This window comes from Hyla sarda, chromosome 5 (assembly GCF_029499605.1).
Source record: "Hyla sarda isolate aHylSar1 chromosome 5, aHylSar1.hap1, whole genome shotgun sequence".
Lineage (NCBI taxonomy): Eukaryota > Metazoa > Chordata > Amphibia > Anura > Hylidae > Hyla > Hyla sarda.
In genome coordinates, this window is record NC_079193.1 from 358,085,900 (window position 1) to 358,109,114 (window position 23,215).

A 23,215-nucleotide genomic window follows, 5' to 3' on the forward strand; every position below is an offset into this window, starting at 1 on the left:
GCCCGCCGCAAAGCGGGATGGTCTTGCTGCGGCGGTAGTGACCAGGTCGTATCCACTAGCAACGGCTCACCTCTCTGGCTGCTGAAGATAGGCGAGGTACAAGGGAGTAGGCAGAAGCAAAGTCGGACGTAGCAGAAGGTCGGGGGCAGGCGGCAAGGTTCGTAGTCAGGGGAGATAGCAAAGTTCTGGTACACAGGGTATAAACACACAAAAACGCTTTCACTAGGCTCTAGGGCAACAAGATCCGGCAAGGAAGTGCAAGGGAGGAGACTAGATATAGCCAGGAAACAGATGGGAACCAATTAAGCTAATTGGGCCAGGCACCAATCATTGGTGCACTGGCCCTTTAAGTCTCAGGGAGCTGGCGCGCGCGCGCCCTAGAGAGCGGAGCCGCGCGCGCCAGCACATGACCGCAGGAGACGGGAACGGGTAAGTGACCTGGGATGCGATTCGCGAGCGGGCGCGTCCCGCTGTGCGAATCGCATCCCCAACGGCCATGACAGGGCAGCGCTCCCGGTCAGCGCTGACCGGGGAGCTGCAGGGAGAAAGGCGCCGTGAGCGCTCCGGGGAGGAGCGGGGACCCGGAGCGCTAGGCGTAACAGTACCCCCCCCCTTAGGTCTCCCCTTCTCTTTATCGGGTAACTGCCTCCCCTGGGATGAGGACACCGGGAAAGGAAGGAGGGATTCCTCAACGGCAGGCAGAACCGCAGGAGTAGGAATGGGGAGAGAGGGCAGAGGGCGAGACCTGGCACGGGGCAGTGTGACACCAGGACGAGGGCCATGAGGGGACACAGAAGCTTGCCTGGGAGGGGGGGAGGGGCATTTCCTGTGGCAGGCAGAGTCCTTAATGACCTTAGGGGGACCGGATACAGGAGGAACCACAGAGTTACGGCAAGGGTTACTGGGAACCGGTTTTAGACAGTTCTTGGCACAAGAGGACCCCCAACTCTTGATCTCCCCAGTGGACCAATCCAGGGTTGGGGAATGAAGTTGAAGCCAGGGAAGTCCAAGGAGAATTTCCGAGGTGCAATTGGGGAGGACCAAAAGTTCAATCCTCTCGTGATGAGATCCGATGCTCATAAGAAGGGGCTCCGTGCGGAAACGTATGGTACAGTCCAACCTGGCTCCGTTGACCGCGGAGATGCGGAGTGGCTTGACAAGACGGGTCACCGGAATATGGAATTTATTCACAAAGGACTCCCGAATAAAATTCCCAGAAGCTCCAGAGTCCAGACAGGCCACGGCTGAGAGGGGAGGGCTGGCTGAAGTGGAAATCCGAACAGGTACCGTGAGACGTGGAGAAGCCGACTTGGCATCAAGAGATGCCACACCCACGAGAGCTGAGTGTGAGCGTGCGTTTCCCAGACGTGGAGGACGGATTGGGCAATCCACCAGAAAATGTTCAGTACTGGCACAGTACAAACAAAGATTCTCTTCCTTACGGCGATTCCTCTCTTCCAGGGTCAGGCGAGACCGATCCACTTGCATGGCCTCCTCGGCGGGAGGCCTAGGCGCAGATTGCAGTGGAGACTGTGGGAGAGGTGGCCAGAGATCTAAGTCTTTTTCCTGGCGGAGCTCTTGATGCCTCTCAGAAAAACGCATGTCAATGCGAGTGGCTAGATGAATGAGTTCATGCAGGCTAGCAGGAGTCTCTCGTGCGGCCAGAACATCTTTAATGTTGCTGGATAGGCCTTTTTTAAAGGTCGCGCAGAGAGCCTCATTATTCCAGGAAAGTTCAGAAGCAAGAGTACGGAATTGTATGGCGTACTCGCCAACGGAGGAATTACCCTGGACCAGGTTCAGCAGGGCAGTCTCAGCAGAAGAGGCTCGGGCAGATTCCTCAAAGACACTTCGAATTTCCGAGAAGAAGGAGTGTACAGAGGCAGTGACGGGGTCATCACGGTCCCAGAGCGGTGTGGCCCATGACAGGGCTTTTCCAGACAGAAGGCTGACTACGAAAGCCACCTTAGACCTTTCAGTAGGAAACTGATCCGACATCATCTCCAGATGCAGGGAACATTGGGAAAGAAAGCCACGGCAAAACTTAGAGTCCCCATTAAATTTGTCCGGCAAAGACAGGCGGAGGCTAGGAGTGGCCACTCGCTGCGGAAGAGGTGCAGGAGCTGGCGGAGGAGATGGTTGCTGCTGCTGTAGCTGAGACTGAATCTGCTGTAGCTGCGACTGGAGTTGCTGAGTCATGGTGGTCAAGTACGACAGCTGGTGATCTTGTTGGGCAATCTGTCGGGCTTGCTGGGCGACCAGTGTGGGGAGGTCGGCGACAACAGGCAGAGGAACTTCAGCGGGATCCATGGCCGGATCTACTGTCACGATGCCGGCTGGCAGGAGGTGGATCCTCTGTGCCAGAGAGGGATAGCGAGGACCGTGCTAGTGGACCGGTTCTAAGACACTACAGGTTTTCACCAGAGCCCGCCGCAAAGCGGGATGGTCTTGCTGCGGCGGTAGTGACCAGGTCGTATCCACTAGCAACGGCTCACCTCTCTGGCTGCTGAAGATAGGCGAGGTACAAGGGAGTAGGCAGAAGCAAAGTCGGACGTAGCAGAAGGTCGGGGGCAGGCGGCAAGGTTCGTAGTCAGGGGAGATAGCAAAGTTCTGGTACACAGGGTATAAACACACAAAAACGCTTTCACTAGGCTCTAGGGCAACAAGATCCGGCAAGGAAGTGCAAGGGAGGAGACTAGATATAGCCAGGAAACAGATGGGAACCAATTAAGCTAATTGGGCCAGGCACCAATCATTGGTGCACTGGCCCTTTAAGTCTCAGGGAGCTGGCGCGCGCGCGCCCTAGAGAGCGGAGCCGCGCGCGCCAGCACATGACCGCAGGAGACGGGAACGGGTAAGTGACCTGGGATGCGATTCGCGAGCGGGCGCGTCCCGCTGTGCGAATCGCATCCCCAACGGCCATGACAGGGCAGCGCTCCCGGTCAGCGCTGACCGGGGAGCTGCAGGGAGAAAGGCGCCGTGAGCGCTCCGGGGAGGAGCGGGGACCCGGAGCGCTAGGCGTAACATATACCCTGCATTTTATCATATAACTAGTTGAGTACCCGGTGTTGCCCGGTTTTTCCTTCCTAATCCTTGTTGGGGAGGAAAATAAACAAAGGAGGAAGCTTTTGACTTCATATCCCGTCCTCATATATTGTTGTCATATCCCGACCTCCTATCCCGTCATCGTATCCTGACCTACTATCCCGACCTCCTATCCTGTCCTCCTATCCCGTCCTCCTATCCCGTCCTCCTTTCCCGTCCTCATATCTCGACCTCCTTTCCCATCCTCCTATCTTGACCTCCTTTCCCGTCCTCCTTTCCCATCCTCCTTTCCCGTCCTCCCATCCCATCCATCTATCCCGTCCTCCTATCTCGTTCTCCTATCCCGTCCTCCTTTCCCGTCCTCATATCTCGACCTCCTTTCCCGTACTCCTTTCCCGTCCTCCTTTCCCGTCCTCCTATCCCGTCCTCCTATCCCGTCCTCCTATCCCGTCCTCCTATCACGACCTCCTATCTCGACCTCCTGTCCCGTCCTCCTATCACGACCTCCTATCCCGTCCTCATATCTCGACCTCCTATCCCGTCCTCATATCTCGACCTCCTATCCCGTCCTCCTATCCCGTCCTCCTATCTCGACCTCCTATCCCGTTCTCCTATCTCGACCTCCTATCCCGACCTCCTATCCCGACCTCCTATCCCGACCTCCTATCCCGACCTCCTATCCCGTCCTCCTATCCCGTCCTCCTATCCCGTCCTCCTATCGCGTCCTCCTATCCCGACCACCTATCTCGACCTCCTATCTCGACCTCCTATCCTGACCTCCTATCCCGACTTCCAATCTCGACCTCCTATCCCGACCTCCTATCCAGTCCTCCTATCGCGTCTTCCTATCTCGACCTCCTATCGCGTCCTCCTATGTCGACCTCCTATGTCGACCTCCTATCCCGACCCTTAATATGTGACCAGTTATTGAAATATCTCCAGCCGTACAGAAGTTACGTGGGAACATACATTTCCCATTGATTTGCATGGAACTTTAAACAAAAACCCCGATCCTCACAAATGGGGGTAGTTAAGGGTTAAATTAACTACCCTATATTTTAAGTGGACATATAAGTAACATGTGGCCAAGTATTATCGAAATATCTCCAGATGTTTGGAAGTTATGCAGTAACATATATTTCCCATTGACTTGTATGGGACTTTAAACATAAACCCTGCCCCTGGCAAATGGGGGTGAGTAAGGGTTAAATTACCTATCCTATGTTTGTTGTTAACATATAAGTAACATGTGAGCCAAGTTTCATGTTAATATCTTTAGCCGTTTGGACGTGATGCTGGAACATACACACATACATACACACATACATACATACATACACACATACATACATACATACATACATACACACATACATACATATATACATACACACATACATACACACATACATACATATATACATACACACATACATACATATATACATACACACATACATACACACATACATACATACACACATACATACATATATACATACACACATACATACACACATATATACATACATACACACACATACATACATACACACATACATACATATATACATACACACATACATACACACATACATACATATATTCATACATACATACCATACATACATATATACATACATACATACATACACACATACATACATATATACACACACACATACATTCATACACACATACATACATACACACACATACATACACACATACACACACACATACATACATACACACACATACATACACACACACATACATACACACATACATACACACATACATACATACATACACACACACACATAGTTACATATAGTTACATAGTTAGTACGGTCGAAAAAAGACTTATGTCCATCAAGTTCAACCAGGGAATTGAAGGGTAGGGGTGTGGCGCGATATTGGGGAAGGGATGAGATTTTATATTTCTTCATAAGCATTAATGTTATTTTGTTCCAGGAATGTATCTAATCCTGTTTTAAAGCTGTACATTTTTCCTGCTGTGACCAGTTCCTGAGGTAGACTGTTCCATAAGTTCACAGTTCTCATAGTAAAGAAGGCGTGTCGCCCCTTGAGACTAAACTTTTTCTTCTCCAGACGGAGGGAGTGCCCCCTCGTCCTTTGGGGGGGGGGTTTAACCTGGAACAGTTTTTCTCCATATTTTTTGTATGGGCCATTAATATACTTATATACGTTTATCATATCCCCCCTTAAACGTACATACACACACACACACACACACACGCATGTTGAGTTTTATATATATAGATGGACTGCATAACAGAGAAAAAAAATTGTGGGCAGAAATACAGAAATAAGACCCCCCCTCCCCCCCAAAAAAAAAAAAAAAAATGTGTAAAAAAAAATATATATATATATATATATATGCCGTGAAATTCTGCAACTTTTCAGAGAATTTCTTTTTTGTGCCACAATATGCCATCTTTATCCTGGAGTTCAGTACGATATGTTATCTTATTTCTGAAGATCAGTACAATATGTTATCTTTACCCTGGAGATCAGTACGATATATTATCTTATTTCTGAAGATCAGTACAATATGTTATCTTTATTCTGAAGATCAGTATGATATGTTATCTTTATTCTGAAGATCAGTACGATATGTTATCTTATTTCTGAAGATCAGTACGATATGTTATGTTTATTCTGAAGATCAGTAAGATATGTTATCTTTATTCTGAGGATCAGCATGATATATTATCTTTATTCTGAAGATCAGTACGATATGTTATCTTTATTCTGAGGATCAGTACGATATATTATCTTTATTCTGAGGATCAGTATGAAATATTATCTTTATTCTGAAGATCAGTACGATATGTTATCTTTATTCTGAGGATCAGTATGATATGTTATCTTATTTCTGAAGATCAGTACGATATATTATCTTTATTCTGAGGATCAGTACGATATATTATCTTTATTCTGAAGATCAGTACTATATGTTATCTTTATTCTGAGGATCAGTACGATATATTATCTTTATTCTGAGGATCAGTATGATATATTATCTTTATTCTGAAGATCAGTACGATATGTTATCTTTATTCTGAGGATCAGTACGATATATTATCTTTATTCTGAGGATCAGTACGATATGTTATCTTTATTCTGAGGATCAGTATGATATATTATCTTTATCCTGGAGATCAGTATGATATGTTATCTTTATTCTGAGGATCAGTATGATATGTTATCTTATTTCTGAAGATCAGTACGATATGTTATGTTTATTCTGAAGATCAGTAAGATATGTTATCTTTATTCTGAAGATCAGTACGATATGTTATCTTTATTCTGAGGATCAGTATGATATGTTATCTTATTTCTGAAGATCAGTACGATATGTTATCTTTATTCTGAAGATCAGTACGATATGTTATCTTTATTCTGAAGATCAGTATGATATATTATCTTTATCCTGGAGATCAGTACGATATGTTATCTTTATTCTGAGGATCAGTATGATATATTATCTTTATTCTGAAGATCAGTACGATATGTTATCTTTATTCTGAAGATCAGTATGATATGTTATCTTTATTCTGAAGATCAGTACGATATGTTATCTTTATTCTGAGGATCAGTATGATATGTTATCTTTATTCTGAGGATCAGTATGATTGTGCTGCCTTCGCAATGTATTTTACATGCTTGGCACTCAGCAGGGTCTGTTCCTTTAAGACCCTCCATTTTCTTGAAGCCTAGAGGCGGGCCTTCTCTCTAAAGCATAGGACTAGCTCCGGCATGTCTCATTCATTCCAGCTCCAGCCACCACAGTGACCAGATCCACAGGACTTCTTAAAGCTAATACAGACTGCAAATCTGATAAATACCAAAGCCTGTGAGTACGGAATTGTTAGTTAGCCTGTGTAGAGAGATGCTAGGCATTTGTAGATAGATAATGTGTTTTCAGTGTGTAGTAAGTGAGCACATGTTAGACCCTATCTATGTATTAGCTATGCATAATGTAAGGCACTTGAATAGCCATGCTTATATTTGTCTTTCATATGTTTGTTTTACAGTTTTACCGCACTTTCATTATATCTCAGTAAAGATTACATCAGTTAAGCAAACCAGCGTGTCTTTCCTTGAGATTCGGTATAAACTTGATGTGAAGCTGTGTCCACGAGACAGCGGAGACATTATAGTAAAAAGGCTTTTAAAACGTTATCAGAAGCAGTTAATCAGCTTTGAATCGTCCGCAGCAGTAAAAAAGACTCATAAATCCTGTGCCCTGCAGTCTGTGTCGGAGTAAGGGCGCGAAGCACTAGAAAGTGAAACTAATTCTCTCACGTGCTATAACACCGCTGTGCTGTGTCCAGTCATCATCATTATCTACGCTGCCAGCTAAATCAAGATGCAGAACCCAGAGAACAGCACTCTGACAGTTAACCCTCAATGCTCCTATAAAGAGGAAGACACCTTGCCAAGAAGTAGATCTAGGTGCACAACATTGTCTAGAGCGTCCAGTCAAACAAATCTAACTTCGGTTAGCGCCGATGCATCAAGATTTAAACGCCATAGTTCTAGACACTCAAGCACCACCAACCTGTCATCCGCTAGCGCCATAGCAACTAAGGCAAGAGCGAAAGCAGAGGCAGCTTGTGCAATGGCGTCCTATGCAAAGCAGGAAGCTGAATTGATGAAAGAACAAGCTGAAGTGCAAGCATCTTTACACTTACTGCAACAGCAGAAAAACGCTGCAGCAGCCTTAGCCGAGGCAGAAGTTCTCACAAGGGCTGCCGAAGCTCAGTTCGCTGACATAGAAACCCAGATGTCACCCCTCAGCGCAAGCCAACGTACCCGTGAGTACATACAGTCACAAGCAACCATGTACACTGACCAGCAGTTCAATTATGCACCAAGACCATCAATAAGCAACTTTGATACTATGCAACACTGCAAGACTGAATTAGAACCTCAGGGTAGGAAGTCAAGTGGTCGCATGCTCAGAGACCAATCTGCCAACCTGACAAGAGTGCAAACGGATGCTGATGTACTCCCTCCTCAAGCAAATACAAGTCTGGATTATAGCAGAAAGACTTACAATAGAGGAGAACAAAGCAGACTTAGTCAATTACCTGATCAGCCTTACCAGCCGCAGCCATACCCTGAGTTTACACCCAGGAAGTATTCACCAGATGCAGCAAGAGCTACAGAGGTAGCAAGATTCCTGATGCGCCGTGAGATAGTGAGCGCTGGTCTCATGAAATTCGACGACCGTCCAGAAAACTACTGGGCCTGGAAGTCATCTTTCCTAAGCGGTACCCAAGACTTAGATCTGACAGACAGAGAAAAGCTTGATCTGCTCGTCAAATGGCTAGGACCAGAGTCCACTGAGCAAGCCCAAAGAATCAGATCAGTACATGTTCATGACGCAGCAGCAGGACTTGCAATGGTGTGGAGGAGACTAGAACACTGCTATGGGTCACCTGAAGTGATTGAAGATGCTCTTCTGAAGAGGATAGAAAACTATCCAAGAATGACAAACAAAGACAATCAAAAGCTGAGAGGGTTTGGGGACCTACTCTTAGAAATAGAAGCCGCTAAGTCTAGTGGACATCTGCCAGGTCTCTCATACTTAGATACAGCACGTGGAGTTGATCCCATAATCGAGAAACTTCCTTTCAACTTGCAGGAAAGGTGGGTCACTCAAGCATCAAGATACAAGAAAGAACATCGAGTCGCATTTCCACCATTTGCCTTCCTTGCTGAATTCATCGTAGACCAAGCTGAAACACGCAATGATCCAAGCTTTGCTTTCCTGAACAAGAGAACTGCAAGCTCCCCAAAGGTAGAGCAAAAACATCCAACGCCTTACAAAGAACGCAGAGCAACAGTTTCTGTACGGAAGACAGAAGTCTCGCCTGAGTCTGCAGTCAATCAGGAAGACAACACAAGTAAGAAAGTTGAGGAGCCAGACAAAATATGTCTCATCCACAACAAGCCTCATCCACTAAGAAAATGTCGCAGTTTCAGAAGTAAGACGTTAGAAGAGCGCAAAGCTTACCTTAAAGACAATCACATTTGTTTCAGATGTTGCGCTTCAATTCAGCATCTTGCAAAAGACTGTACAAAAACAATAAAATGCACAGAGTGCAACAGTGACAAACACCTGTCAGCACTGCACCCAGGACCATCACCATGGAAACAAGAAGTTCCAGCAACTCAAGAAGATCATGGTGGGGAGCAAGGCGAGAGTACAACGCCAGCAGTAACCTCAAAGTGTACTGAGATCTGTACAGAGCAGGGCCGCCCCAGATCATGTTCCAAGATATGCTTAGTCAAGGTGTATCCTGCAGGCTTCAGAGAAAAAGCAATCAAGATGTACACAGTCTTGGATGAACAGAGTAACAGATCTCTGGCAAAAACAGAGTTCTTTGACCTCTTCGGTGACAAAGGAAGTCCAACTCCATACACCCTGAAGACTTGTTCTGGAGTTGTAGAGACAACAGGGAGAAGAGCAAACAACTACATCATTGAGTCATTAGATGGAAAGACAAAGGTGACTCTTCCTACCCTCATAGAATGTGATGAGATACCAGACGACAGGTCAGAGATCCCCACACCTGAAGTTGCTCGTCATCACCCCCATCTGGTGCGAATAGCAGACCAGATACCAGCACTAGATCCAGATGCTGCAATCATCCTTCTACTTGGGAGAGATATCCTCGGACTGCACAAAGTCAGAGAACAGTACAATGGGCCACACAATGCACCATTTGCACAACGCCTTGATCTCGGATGGGTCATCGTTGGAGAAGTATGTCTAGACGGACTCCACAAACCAGAAAAGGTAAATGTCTACAGAACACATCTGTTACAGAATGGTCGTACATCTTGTCTTTGCCCATGTACCAACAGTCTACACATTAAAGAGAGACTTGTAAACCCAACACATCATCGGAGTATCCAGAGGTGCATGGAAGACTTAGCCTCAACTGGAGATACAGATGAACTGGGCTGTAAGGTGTTTGAAAGAACACGAGATGACGACAAGCTAGCACCCTCGGTGGAAGATACTCTCTTCCTTGAGATCATGGACAGAGAAGTCTACAGAGACAAATCAGGCAGCTGGGTAGCCCCTCTACCCTTCCGGTCACCACGCCATCGCCTTCCTGACAACAAAGTACAAGCAGAGAAACGCTTCACCTCGTTACAGCACATGCTACAAAGAAAGCCAAATATGAAGAAACACTTCCAAGCCTTCATGCAGAAGATCTTTGATAACGATCAAGCTGAAAGGGCACCACCACTACAAGAGAACCAAGAACACTGGTACTTACCAATATTTGGGGTGTACCATCCTCAGAAACCAGGCCAGATACGCGTAGTATTTGACTCTAGTGCGAAGCACAAAGGCATCTCACTAAATGATGTCCTTCTCAGCGGACCTGACCTGAACAATACACTCCTTGGAGTACTCATCAGGTTCAGAAAAGAACTCATAGCAGTGACAGCAGACGTACAACAGATGTTCTACTGTTTCCTTGTTCGTGAAGATCACAGAGACTACTTAAGGTTCCTGTGGTATACAGACAACGACTTTAACAAAGAAATCACAGAGTACAGGATGAAGGTACATGTGTTTGGAAACAGCCCTTCTCCAGCTGTAGCTATCTACAACCTGAGACGAGCAGCACAGCAAGGTGAAAGACATGGTCAAGAAGCCACACAGTTCGTCATGAAGAACTTCTACGTAGATGATGGACTTGCTTCTTTCTCCAGCAACGAAGAAGCTATCAACGTCCTGAAAAGTACAAGAGAAATGTTGGCAGAATCCAACATAAGACTGAACAAGGTAGCTTCCAACAGCAACAGAGTCATGGAAGCATTTCCAATGGAAGACCGTGCTAAAGACCTCAAAGACTTGGATCTAGGAACAGAATCACCACCCTTGCAAAGAAGTCTTGGGATTAGTTGGGACCTGAAGACTGACAGTTTCACCTTCAGGGTCTCCAGAGAAGAGAAGCCATTCACAAAAAGAGGTGTCCTATCTACAGTCAACAGTCTTTACGACCCCCTGGGGTTCGTAGCACCCATCATCATGCAAGGTAAAGCTCTTTTGAGACAGATCACTACTGAGCAAGAACAAAGTGACTGGGACATACCTCTACCTGAAGAGAAGGAAATGCAGTGGAAGTTGTGGAAAGACTCATTGTTAGAGCTTGAACAACTCAACATCCCTAGACCATACGTATCTGTTTCCTTGTCTGCTACAAAGAGAAGAGAAATATGCATATTCTCTGACGCCTCCACTATGGCTATCGCATCTGTCGCCTACCTTAGGGTAATAGACACTGAGGGACAAAGCCATGTCGGGTTCCTCATGGGAAAATCTAAGCTGGCTCCCAGACCGGCTCACACTGTCCCACGTCTAGAACTTTGTGCTGCTGTCTTAGCTGTAGAAATGGCAGACATGATTACAACAGAACTGGACATCGAGATCCATGCAATGAACTTTTATACAGACAGCAAGATTGTGTTAGGATATATTCACAATGCTTCAAGAAGATTTTATACATACGTGGCCAACAGAGTGACACGTATCAGAAAGTCTACAAGTCCAGAACAGTGGCATTACATCAGCACTGACAAGAACCCCGCTGATCATGGGACAAGACTAGTGCCAGCCGCTGCGCTCAAGCAAACTAACTGGTTTGTAGGTCCATCCTTTCTTCGTAAACCAGAAACCAAAGAAAATACTCAGGTAGAGACCTTTCAGCTCATAGAACCAGATCAAGACAAAGAGGTAAGACCTCAAGTGACAGTTTGTAGGACTATAGTTACAAGAGACAGTCTGGGCGCTCATAGATTTGAAAGGTTTTCCAGCTGGAAGTCGCTGACCCGTGCAATCGGAAAACTTATCTGTCTAGCCAGATCCTCCTGCAGAGCTACCAATACTGATCAGCATAGCAATGACCACCTTGAACAAGCCAAGGTCACGATCATCAGATGCATCCAGCAGGAAGTCTTTAAAGAAGAAATCCAAAGCCTTATGAAAAAGGAAGAGATTTCTCGACACAATACGCTAAAGAAGTTGAACCCTATCCTCGACGAAGATGGAGTGTTAAGAATTGGAGGTCGCTTGTCGGCAGCAGATACAACTATCCAAGAGAGACATCCCTTCATCATACCCAAAAATCATCACATCGCTCTTCTTCTGGTGAGACATTATCACGAGCAAGTCGCACATCAAGGTCGACACTTCACTGAAGGAGCGGTACGGTCAGCAGGGTTGTGGATCATAGGAGGTAAGAGACTAGTCTCCAGTGTGATCAGCAAATGCGTGACCTGCAAGAAGATTAGAGGGAAACTTGAAGTTCAGAAGATGTCAAACTTACCTGCGGACAGACTTTCTTCAGATCCTCCATTCACTCACGTAGGTCTAGACGTTTTTGGCCCTTGGAACATCTCTTCTCGCAAGACCAGAGGAGGCAGTGCCGAGAGTAAACGTTGGGCTGTTCTGTTCTCCTGCCTGAGTACCAGAGCAGTTCACATTGAAGTGATTGAATCTTTATCCACTTCAAGTTTCATCAATGCCTTGAGAAGATTCTTCTCTATCCGAGGACCAGCAAAATTGATTCGTTCAGACCGTGGCACAAACTTTATTGGGGCTTGCAAAGAGTTGAAGATCATTTCTACAGACTCTGAAACAGGTTCCTATCTTCAAAACCAAGGATGCACTTGGACTTTTAATCCTCCACACGCATCGCATATGGGAGGAGCCTGGGAGAGGATGATAGGAGTAGCTCGTCGCATTCTGGATGCCATGCTCCTGAAGGTTGGGTCTACTCGCCTCACACATGAAGCTTTGACTACGCTAATGGCTGAAGTCATGGCCATTATGAACGCCAGACCTTTGGTTCCAGTGTCCACAGATCCGGAGATGCCGGCAGTCTTGACACCTGCAATGCTGTTGACTCAGAAGATGGAACCAGTGACAGCCCCCACAGGAGACTTTGACCTCAAGGACTTGTACACCAAGCAATGGAAACAAGTTCAAAGTCTTGCGGACATTTTCTGGAAGAGATGGAGACAGGAATACCTGGTGACACTCCAGCCACGCAAGAAATGGCAAGATGACAAGCCCAATTTACAAGTTGGAGACTTTGTCCTACTGAAAGACTCTCAGGCCCACAGGAACGAGTGGCCTATTGGACTCATTGTGGGGACTGATCCTAGTAGTGATGCTAGAGTTAGAAAGGTTGAAGTTAGGATTGTTAGACAGGGCATTCCCAAAGTGTATGCAAGGCCAATTTCTGAAGTAGTTTTACTTCTGTCCAAGGGTTAGTGGCATAACAAAAAGTATGCCAGGTGGGGAGTGTGCTGCCTTCGCAATGTATTTTACATGCTTGGCACTCAGCAGGGTCTGTTCCTTTAAGACCCTCCATTTTCTTAAAGCCTAGAGGCGGGCCTTCTCTCTAAAGCATAGGACTAGCTCCGGCATGTCTCATTCATTCCAGCTCCAGCCACCACAGTGACCAGATCCACAGGACTTCTTAAAGCTAATACAGACTGCAAATCTGATAAATACCAAAGCCTGTGAGTACGGAATTGTTAGTTAGCCTGTGTAGAGAGATGCTAGGCATTTGTAGATAGATAATGTGTTTTCAGTGTGTAGTAAGTGAGCACATGTTAGACCCTATCTATGTATTAGCTATGCATAATGTAAGGCACTTGAATAGCCATGCTTATATTTGTCTTTCATATGTTTGTTTTACAGTTTTACCGCACTTTCATTATATCTCAGTAAAGATTACATCAGTTAAGCAAACCAGCGTGTCTTTCCTTGAGATTCGGTATAAACTTGATGTGAAGCTGTGTCCACGAGACAGCGGAGACATTATAATGATATGTTATCTTTATTCTGAGGATCAGTACAATATGTTATCTTTATTCTGAAGATCAGTAAGATATGTTATCTTTATTCTGAAGATCAGTACGATATGTTATCTTTATTCTGAGGATCAGTACGATATATTATCTTTATTCTGAGGATCAGTACGATATATTATATTTATTCTGAGGATCAGTATGATATATTATCTTTATTCTGAAGATCAGTACGATGTTAACTTTATTCTGAAGATCAGTAAGATATATTATCTTTATTCTGAGGATCAGTGCGATATATTATCTTTATTCTGAAGATCAGTACGATATGTTATCTTTATTCTGAAGATCAGTACGATATGTTATCTTTATTCTGAGGATCAGTACGATATGTTATCTTTATTCTGAGGATCAGTATGATATGTTATCTTTATCCTGGAGATCAGTACGATATGTTATCTTTATTATGAAGATCAGTATGATGTGTTATCTTTATCTTTATTCTGAGGATCAGTACGATATATTATCTTTATCCTGGAGATCAGTACAATATGTTATCTTTATCTTTATTCTGAGGATCAGTTTATAGCCCAGTGTTTCCTAACCAGTGTGCCTCCAGCTGCTACAATACTACTACTTCGGCTGTCCGGGCATGCTGGGAGTCATAGTTTTTCAACAGCTGTAGGGACACTGGTTAGGAAACACTAGTATAGCTGTTTGCAGAGAGAATGACCTTATATGTGCACCTACCAGGCAAATGGGGTACAGGGGTCATTGAATGTAATGTGAGACCCCTGCATTATTGGAAATTGAACCCTCTTGAGCAGATGTATATCAATAGTATGTAAAATGATATATCCCAAAAGACCATGGGGGAGATTTATGAAAACCTGTCCAGAGGAAAAGTTGCTGAGTTGCCCATAGCAACCAATCAGATCGCTTCTTTCATTTCTGAAAAGGCCTCTGCAAAATGAAAGAAGCGATCTGATTGGTTGCTATGGGCAACTCAGCAACTTTTCTTCTGGACAAGTTTTGTTTAATCTCCCCCCATATTTTTTGCCCTACACTTTGTTAAAGTTACATTGGGATATCATTTTTTGTTGGTAGGAGAATTACAAAAACTTTTTTTTTAAACAGAGGAACTCTTTGTTGCCCCTGACAACCAATCACAGAGCAGCTTTCACTTTGCATCTGCTGTGCGATTAGTTGCTATGGGCAACAAAGGCAGTTTGTGTTTTTTTTTTTACTTAGTTTTTCTTTTCTTTTATAAATCAACTATATATATATATATATATATATATATATATATCTATACTGCAAGGGTTACCTGTCATAAGAAAACTATTATGTCATACAGACAAATTTTTATCGGTCTGTGTCTGAGGGTTAAGACCCTGACCAATCAGTAGAGTGAGCCAAGAGAAGTGCGCGTTTAGTGCGTTCGCTGCCTGCACCCTGTCCCGTGACCAGGACATTCTAATAATGTAAATCTATGGGACCGTTCTGCTCACATAGACACAGAGCGAGGAGGAAAGTGCGCAGCTGCCGATTGGTCGGGGTCTCAACACTCCGACTGATAAAAACCTTTGATATGTCCTAGGACATGGCAACCAAGGGGCAGATGGACTCCTAGCCTATGGCTTATGCTTGTAAATGTATAAATGTTTCTATGTAGTAGTTTATTTTCCAAGGGTTTTGGTTCCAGGCATTAGAGGGTTATAAGTCCTTAGTTGGTGCTAGGACTTCTACCTTTCTTGCAAAAAAAATATAATAATAATAATAATTATATATGGGTGACATCACAGGATACACATATGTGGGGAAAATTTAGTCCTATTCTGCCTGTATGAGGGCTCATTTTTTGCGCCCCAGTCTGTAGTTTTTAACAGTATCATTTTTGTTTTGATGTGACTTTTGATACACGTGCGTTCTCAGTTAAGCTGACCATGCATCTATGGTTCACACCACGTTTTTCAAGTACGGTTCCCGTATACGTTTTCATTATAGAAAACGTATGGAACCGTATTGAAAACCGTATGCATAGACAAACAATTGAAAACTGTATGCATCCGGTTGCGGACGGTTTGCATGCAATACGTTTTTTTTCCGTTCTCAAAACCGTGTTTGACCACGGTTTTGTCTCCGTGTTAAAATCTGTACTGCAACCGCATACGTTTTTTTTTAACATGGTCGTCAATGGGAAATGCACATGTATACGGTTCCATATGGGAAACCGTATACGTTTTTTACTTTGCACATGTGCATTTGCATCCTAAAGTTAACATTTTTAAAAATGTATTTATTTTAAATAAAATTTTCAAAAACATATGGGTTTTATTTTAATAAAAACGGACGGAACTTTAGGCACTTTAAAAACGCATACGGTTTACTTTTTCCCATATGGTTCCATATGTTTTTTTTTTTTTACGGTTTTCTTTAGAAAAACTGATTGAAAACAGTATGGCAAAAACGTAGTGTGAACCCAGCGGGGTGATGCTGCCAGACACCTCAAGCTGTGGCTGATCTCCCAGATAACAAAAGGTTTGGGCATGTTAAAGGGGCCCTCCAGTGGAAAACTTTTTCTTTTTTTTTTTTTTTTTTTTTTTAATCAACTGGTGCCAGAAAGTTAAACCGATTTGTAAATTACTTCTATAAAAAAAATCTTAATCCTTCCAGTACTTATTAGCTGCTGAATACTACAGAGGAAATTATTTTCTTTTTTGTAACACAGAGCTCTCTGCTGACATCACGAGCACAGTGCTCTCTGCTGACACCTCTGTCCATTTTAGGAACTGTCCAGAGCAGCATATATTTTCTATGGGGATTTTCTCCTACTCTGGACAGTTCTTAAAATGGACAGAGGTGTCAGCAGAGAGCACTGTGTTCCAAAAAGAAAATAATTTCCGCTGTAGAAGCTAATAAGTACTGGAAGGATTAAGATTTTTTAATAGAAGTAATTTACAAATCTTTCTGGCACCATTTGATGAACAAAAAAAAAAAAAAAATTTTCCATTGGAGTACCCCTTTAAAATTCACCAGTCCAATCCTTATTACCCAGACATCTGCCATGGGGTAAGAATAGGGATATACACATTAGGCTGCATTCACATTTAAAACCCTACTTGCGACTACACATCAGCTGCCTGTCAAAAAGGGATGCCGAAATGTAGCCCGACGTCTTGTGCCATCAGACTTCGAAGGACCTAATATAGTCTAATTGTGACTATGCTTAATCCATTGCTTAAAGGAGTACTCTGATGGAAAACCTTTTTTTTTTTTTAAATCAACTGGTGCCAGAAAGTTAAACAGATTTATAAATTACTTCTATATAAAAATCTTAATCCTTCCAGTACTTATCAGCTGCTGTATACTACAGAGAAAGTTCTTTTCTTTTTGAATGTCTTTTCTGTCTGACCACAGTGCTCTCTGCTAACACCTCTGTCTATGTCAGGAACTGTGCGGAGCAGGATAGGTTTGCTATGGGGATTTGCTCCTGCTCTGGACACTTCCTAATATGGACAGAGGTGTCAGCAGAGAGCACTGTGGTCAGGCAGAAAATAAAATAAAAAAAGAAAATAACTTCCTGTGGCGCATACAGCAGCTGATAAGTACTGGAAGGATTAAGATTTTTAAATATAAGTAATTTACAAATCTGTTTAACTCTCTGGCACCAGTTGATTTAAAAAAAAAAAAAAATATATATATATATATATATATATATATATATATATATATATATATGTATACACTGCCTGTAAGGAACTCAAAAATGTAGTTGACCAATTACAGTCCATTTGGCTCATTGAAGTCTTAGGGCCAGTTGGCAACATGTTGGATACACGTCGGCGGGTGAATACACACATGGCAGATCCCCTGCAGAAGTTTCTGTTCACACATCGTCACATTTTCTGCCGCATTTTGTTTTACAGATGCACATGCAAAAAATAAACATTTTTTTTGACAATTTCGAAGAAAGACATGCAAGCGTAGATGTGTGAACTTAGCCTAAATCAGTTCCACGAGGGTTCCACTAGGGTTGCCACCTTTCATCCCCCCCCCCCCAAAAAAAAAGACCATGCTAATTTGCATAATCAATTATATATATATATGCGTAACATATATGCGGGGGAAGTTCTGACCCCTATAACTTTTTTATTTATCCTTATACGGGGATGTATGAGGGCTAATTTTTTGCGCCCCTATCTTTAGTTTTTAACAGTACCATTTTTGTTTCGATGTGACTTTGATCATTTTTTTTTTATTAAATTCAGGAGTTGCAGTTAGTTACTAACTACAACTCCCAGCATGCCCTGATACAGCCTGTGACTCAGCAGCTGCCCCAAACGAAAACCTCAACTCCCAGCATGTTGTACCATATAATAGTATATAGTATAGGTCAGTGTTTTCCAACCAGGGTGCCTCCAGCTGTTGCAAAACTACAACTCCCAGCATGTTGGACTATATAGTAGTATATAGTAAAGGTCAGTGTTTCCCAACCAGGAGTGCCTCCAGCTGTTGCAAAACTACAACTCCCAGCATGTTGGACCATATAATAGTATAGGTCAGTGTTTCACAACCAGGGGGGCCTCCAGCAGTTGCAAAACTACAACTCCCAGCATGCCCAGACAGCCTTTGGCTGTCTGGGCATGCTGGGAGTTGTAGTTTTGCAACAGCTGGAGGCCCGCTGGTTGGGAAACACTGGTATAATATATGGTGCAACATTCTGGGAGTTGGAAGATTGGTTAGGTAATTACCGGCCATTGCATTCCCTGTACTTTTAATATAAAAATACCAGCATGGTGGCCAAAATACCGGCCAGGTGGCAACCCTAGTCTTCTTGCCTCCCTGGCTATGATCCCTGGGTAGATGGAGGTTACATCCCAGGGGCAGTAAGTATCTAGGGCTGAACTGATCCTGACGCTGTGAGATCCCATAACAATCCTGTGGAGACCTGTTGGCGTTGTTCACCTGCTTTACCCCGGGGTTATGGCACTGACCTATACCTTTTAGTGACCTCATGTAAATCAATTACTGAGGACTTGTCTCTGCCGGGCATAGATTGTCCCTGACAAATGACACAAGGACTTGTAAGATGCACATGAATGAGAAGGATCAGATAAACAGAAACAACGTAAGAAATGTAAAAAAAAAATATATAAAATATATATATATATCTTAAAATGTAAATAAAAAAATATATATATATATCTTACAACGTAAGAAATGTAAAAAAAAAAATATATATATATCTTAAAATGTAAATAAAAAAAAAATATATATATATATATATCTTACAACGTAAGAAATGTAAAAAAAAAAAAAAATATATATATATATATATATATATATATATCATTTTTGACATTTTATTTTACTAAAAGAATAGTAGATGTTTGGGACAAACATCCAGCAGATGTGGTTGGTAAATCCAATAAGTGAATGTAATTATCATTTATCTATCCTAGGAAAGAAATAAATAGGAGGAGACAATATAATGGCGGACTAGATGGGCCAGGTGGTCTTTTTCTGCCAAAACCTTCTTCGTTTCTATGTGGAAGATGAAAAAAAGTAAAACATTTGCAAACCTATTCACATTATTGTGGTGGCCCAGTGCGGGAGATGTTACCCCGTACCCTTGCTGTCCTGTCAGGCAGCCTCCCTACAGTGTCCTCTGGGCCCCTGTGCATCTGTTCCCCCCATATGTAAATATGTTTCCAATGTATTATACCATGTAATGTGTTCAGAAAGCGTTGTCACTTTAACACTATTATCATGTGACTTGTCATGTGATTGTTACCCAGGAGGCACCAGTGACCAGGTGATCCCAGGGGTGACCTATGGGCTCCCTGCTAGTCTCCCCCATATAAGCCCTGGGTGGAGCTTCTCTCTCTTTCTTTCCTTACAAGTCTTTGTTGAGGTCAAGTCAAGTCCTAGAGTGTCCAGAGTCATCAGAGCCTCAAGTCCAGTCTGCGGCCACAAGTAACCACAGTCTCAGTATTGTCAGTCAAGTCAGTCACAGTCATCATCTGTCAAGTCAGCGCGGTCTGCATTAAATTGACCCCATCTGCTACAAGTCCCAGCAAGTCCCTAACGTCTCTGAGTCACTTGGCATCTCTGTTGCCCTGGCTGAACTGTATAGACTGAACCATCTGTCACTCAGTAAAGCTACCGCTATCCGTAACTTGGCTTCAGAGTCATTATTGCCCCCGTGCCTAGCCCAGGATACAGCGGTATACCTTCAGGTGGTATCAAGGATAAACCATGCCCTGGCATCACGAATACAAGGGGTTAATGCCATCTGACCCTAGGGTAACAACATCTGCCCTTTGAATCACACCCTCTACCACATTATATATTAATTGCTATAGGAAAAGTTACATAAACCATCACCTAAAGCTCAACTAGAGCCGAGGGTCACCGAACCGGTTCCGGTACGGATCCTAGGTCACTCAAGGTCGGCTTTGATCTGTGCCATATGTGATCCTTATCACACAATGGAAATTGTCAAGATTATTGCTATTATCCCAAAGGTAGAAGGACGTTACCCCCCCCTGGGCAGTAAGTTGTTAGAAGTTGTTGAACTGATCCTGACCCTGGTCCTACAACAATCCTGTAGGGACCAGTTCACCAGCTTTACCCCGTGGTTACGGGATTGACCTATACATTTTGGTGACCCCATGTTAATACGTTACTGACTTGTCTCTGCCGGGCAGTGATTATCCCTGACAAATGTCACGAAGGCTTTTAAACATCGTTTTAAGCCTTTTAGGAGTTACATCTGTTTCTGGGAAAGCTTGGTGACAATCAACATACAGTCCTCACAGGAGATCTCACCAAGCTTTTCCATTCTTCTGATGGACACTTTTCCATTCTTCTGTAATAACACATCCCCTGTTTCGGTAAGGTTGTTAAATCGGGGTCAGATTTGCCATTCATATGTCTGGAAAAGATGGATGCTGTGACAGCAAGTGGGCACTTCCGTGAGTGGTGGTGCTCGTGGTGGGTAGAATCCAGAACATAGAACAGAAAAATCCCGGCACTCACCAGATCTGCATGAGTATTTGAAGTTTTATTCACATCGTCGGGCTACAGATACAGGCCGCATTTCAGCTATGACAGCAGAGGAAGGCCACAGCCGAAACGTGTCCTGTATCTGTAACAGGACGATATGTGATGTGCGATGTGAATAAAACTTTAAATACTTATGTGATCTGGTGAGTGCCGGGATTTTTCTGTTCTATGTTCTGGATTCTACCCAATACGACCACCACCATTCACGGAAGTGTCCACTTGCCCACATACCATCCATCTTTCCCAGACATATGAATGGCAAATCAGCCTATTTTTGCAAACATAGGTGTGTCCATCAGAAGTATGGAAAAGCTGGGTGAGATCTCCAGTGAGGACTGTATGTTGATTGGCACCCAGCTTTCCCCAGAAACAGATTTAACTCCCCTGTAGCTCAGTTGGCCACCCAGCTTTTGTACCATTGATGTTACCATCATGGACAGATGTAGCAGAGCTGGGTTAGCTGGCTTTGGGCTGAGCTTAATATTGAGTTTTTTCCTAAGTGTACTAGCATTTTTGGGTCCTGAGCAGATAAGTCAAAGTTGGGGTGGGGGGCTACTGAGGTACTTGCCCCAAATGCAAAACATAAAGGGGGCACAAGCTGGTTCCATTATAGCGGTATTTCCCAACCAGTGTACGTCCAGCTGTTGCAAAACTACAACTTCCAGCATGCCTGGACAGCCGAAGGCTGTCCAGGCATGCTGGAAGTTGTAGTTTTGCAACAACTGGACGCAGACCGATTAGGAATAACCACCCTATTGGATCACAAAAACCCTGTTCTTACGATCGATAATGGTCCCAGACAACAATGATAACCCTTACCAGACACTTATCTCCTTACCAGAGGATAATCCCTTTAAAGGGGTACTCCCCTGGTAAACATTTTTTTTCTAAATCAACTGGTACCAAAAAGTTAAACAGATTTGTAAATTACTTCTATTAAAAAAAAAAAATCTTACTCCTTCCAGTACTTATCAGCTGCTGTATGCTCCACAGGAAGTTCTTTTCTTTTTGAATTTTTCAATTTCCTTTCTGTCTGACCACAGTGCTCTCTGCTGACACATTTGTCCATGTCAGGAACTGTCCAGAGCAGGAGAGGTTTTCTATACGAATTTTCTCCTACTCTGGACAGTTCCTAAAATGGACAGAAGTGTCAGCAGAGAGCACTGTGGTCAGACAGAAAGAAAATTCTGTGGATCATACGACAGCTGATAAGTACTGGAAGCATTAAGATTTTTAAATAGAAGTAATTTACAAATCTGTTTAACGTTCTGGCACCAGTTGATTGACAAAAAAAAAAAAAAAAAAAAGTGTTTTGCAGTGGAGTACCCCTTTAACCAGATATTTACAAAGAGTATGATAAATTAAGTTCTACCTGATACTACAATGAATATATATTCATTGTAGTTCAGTATATATGTAGTTCAGTATAGTGTATGTCGACCTACCTGACCCGTCCGGTGTATACTCCTCCTGATGGTCTCCCGGATGTTATTGGTCTTATCGGTCTGGAAGTAAACAGTGGCACTGGACTTGTCCTTCAGGTAAGGCTTCTCTTCCGAACTCCAGTTGTGGAGCGGCGTGGCGGTCTCGCTCTTATCCGAATTAATGGGGTAATAACTCTCGGACTGGTGGGATTGATTCCCGTTTTGCACCGAGCCGTTCTCGCCGTTCTCCGCGTGGCTTTCGTTGGCGTAGTAGGGTTCCTTCACGTTGCCCATTATGTACTTAACCTCTTGCTTTGATAAGAAGTCCACCTCGCCTTCTTCTGCAAGGACCTTTTGGTAAGCATCGGATCCACCGTCCAAGAGGGCATCCGTAGCCAGCCTGGCACTCTCATTGTGGCAGAACTCCGGCTTGCTCAGCCTTGCCCACTTGTTCTTGGCTTCGTCGAGTCTTCTCTTGATCTTCCCCAGTGCCTTGGACCTATTCATATTTCCTGGTTTAGATGAATCGAGAAGGTTCCGTCAAGGTTCCCACCAGCTTTCCTGTAAGACTCTCTTAGTAGAAATGTTCAGGGGAACCTCGCCATGACACGTCAGGCACAAATCTTCACTTTGTCCCAGCAGTTGCATAAACTGACCGAGGCAGCAGAGCTGGGATCAGAGGGGGAAGTGACAGCCCTTTAATCTCTCCCTTATCTAGGTAGAGCCACGCCTTATACCTGTAGGCTACACCGGAGCTTCTGTAACACCCCCCTGTCACTCTCGCTGTCATGTACACT

The 23,215-nt window shown here is 43.8% G+C and overlaps 2 protein-coding genes across 2 annotated transcripts in view; one reads left to right on the top strand and one right to left on the bottom strand.

Annotated features, from left to right (window-relative positions):
* Positions 1 to 22,925, bottom strand: part of FAM83A (family with sequence similarity 83 member A) — a 64,498-nt gene extending 41,573 nt beyond the window's left edge. The window contains exon 1 of the mRNA XM_056522713.1: positions 22,440 to 22,925. Coding sequence (XP_056378688.1) covers positions 22,440 to 22,925 — 486 coding nt within the window. The remainder of the gene's footprint in view (positions 1 to 22,439) is intronic.
* LOC130274405 (uncharacterized) lies at positions 6,718 to 13,480 on the top strand. The gene is made up of 2 exons (XM_056522712.1): positions 6,718 to 6,928; positions 7,110 to 13,480. Exon 2 carries the CDS (start codon positions 7,445 to 7,447, stop codon positions 13,379 to 13,381), a length of 5,937 nt encoding a protein of 1,978 aa, XP_056378687.1. The 5' UTR covers positions 6,718 to 6,928; positions 7,110 to 7,444; the 3' UTR covers positions 13,382 to 13,480.
* Positions 22,926 to 23,215: the final 290 nt, after the last annotated feature.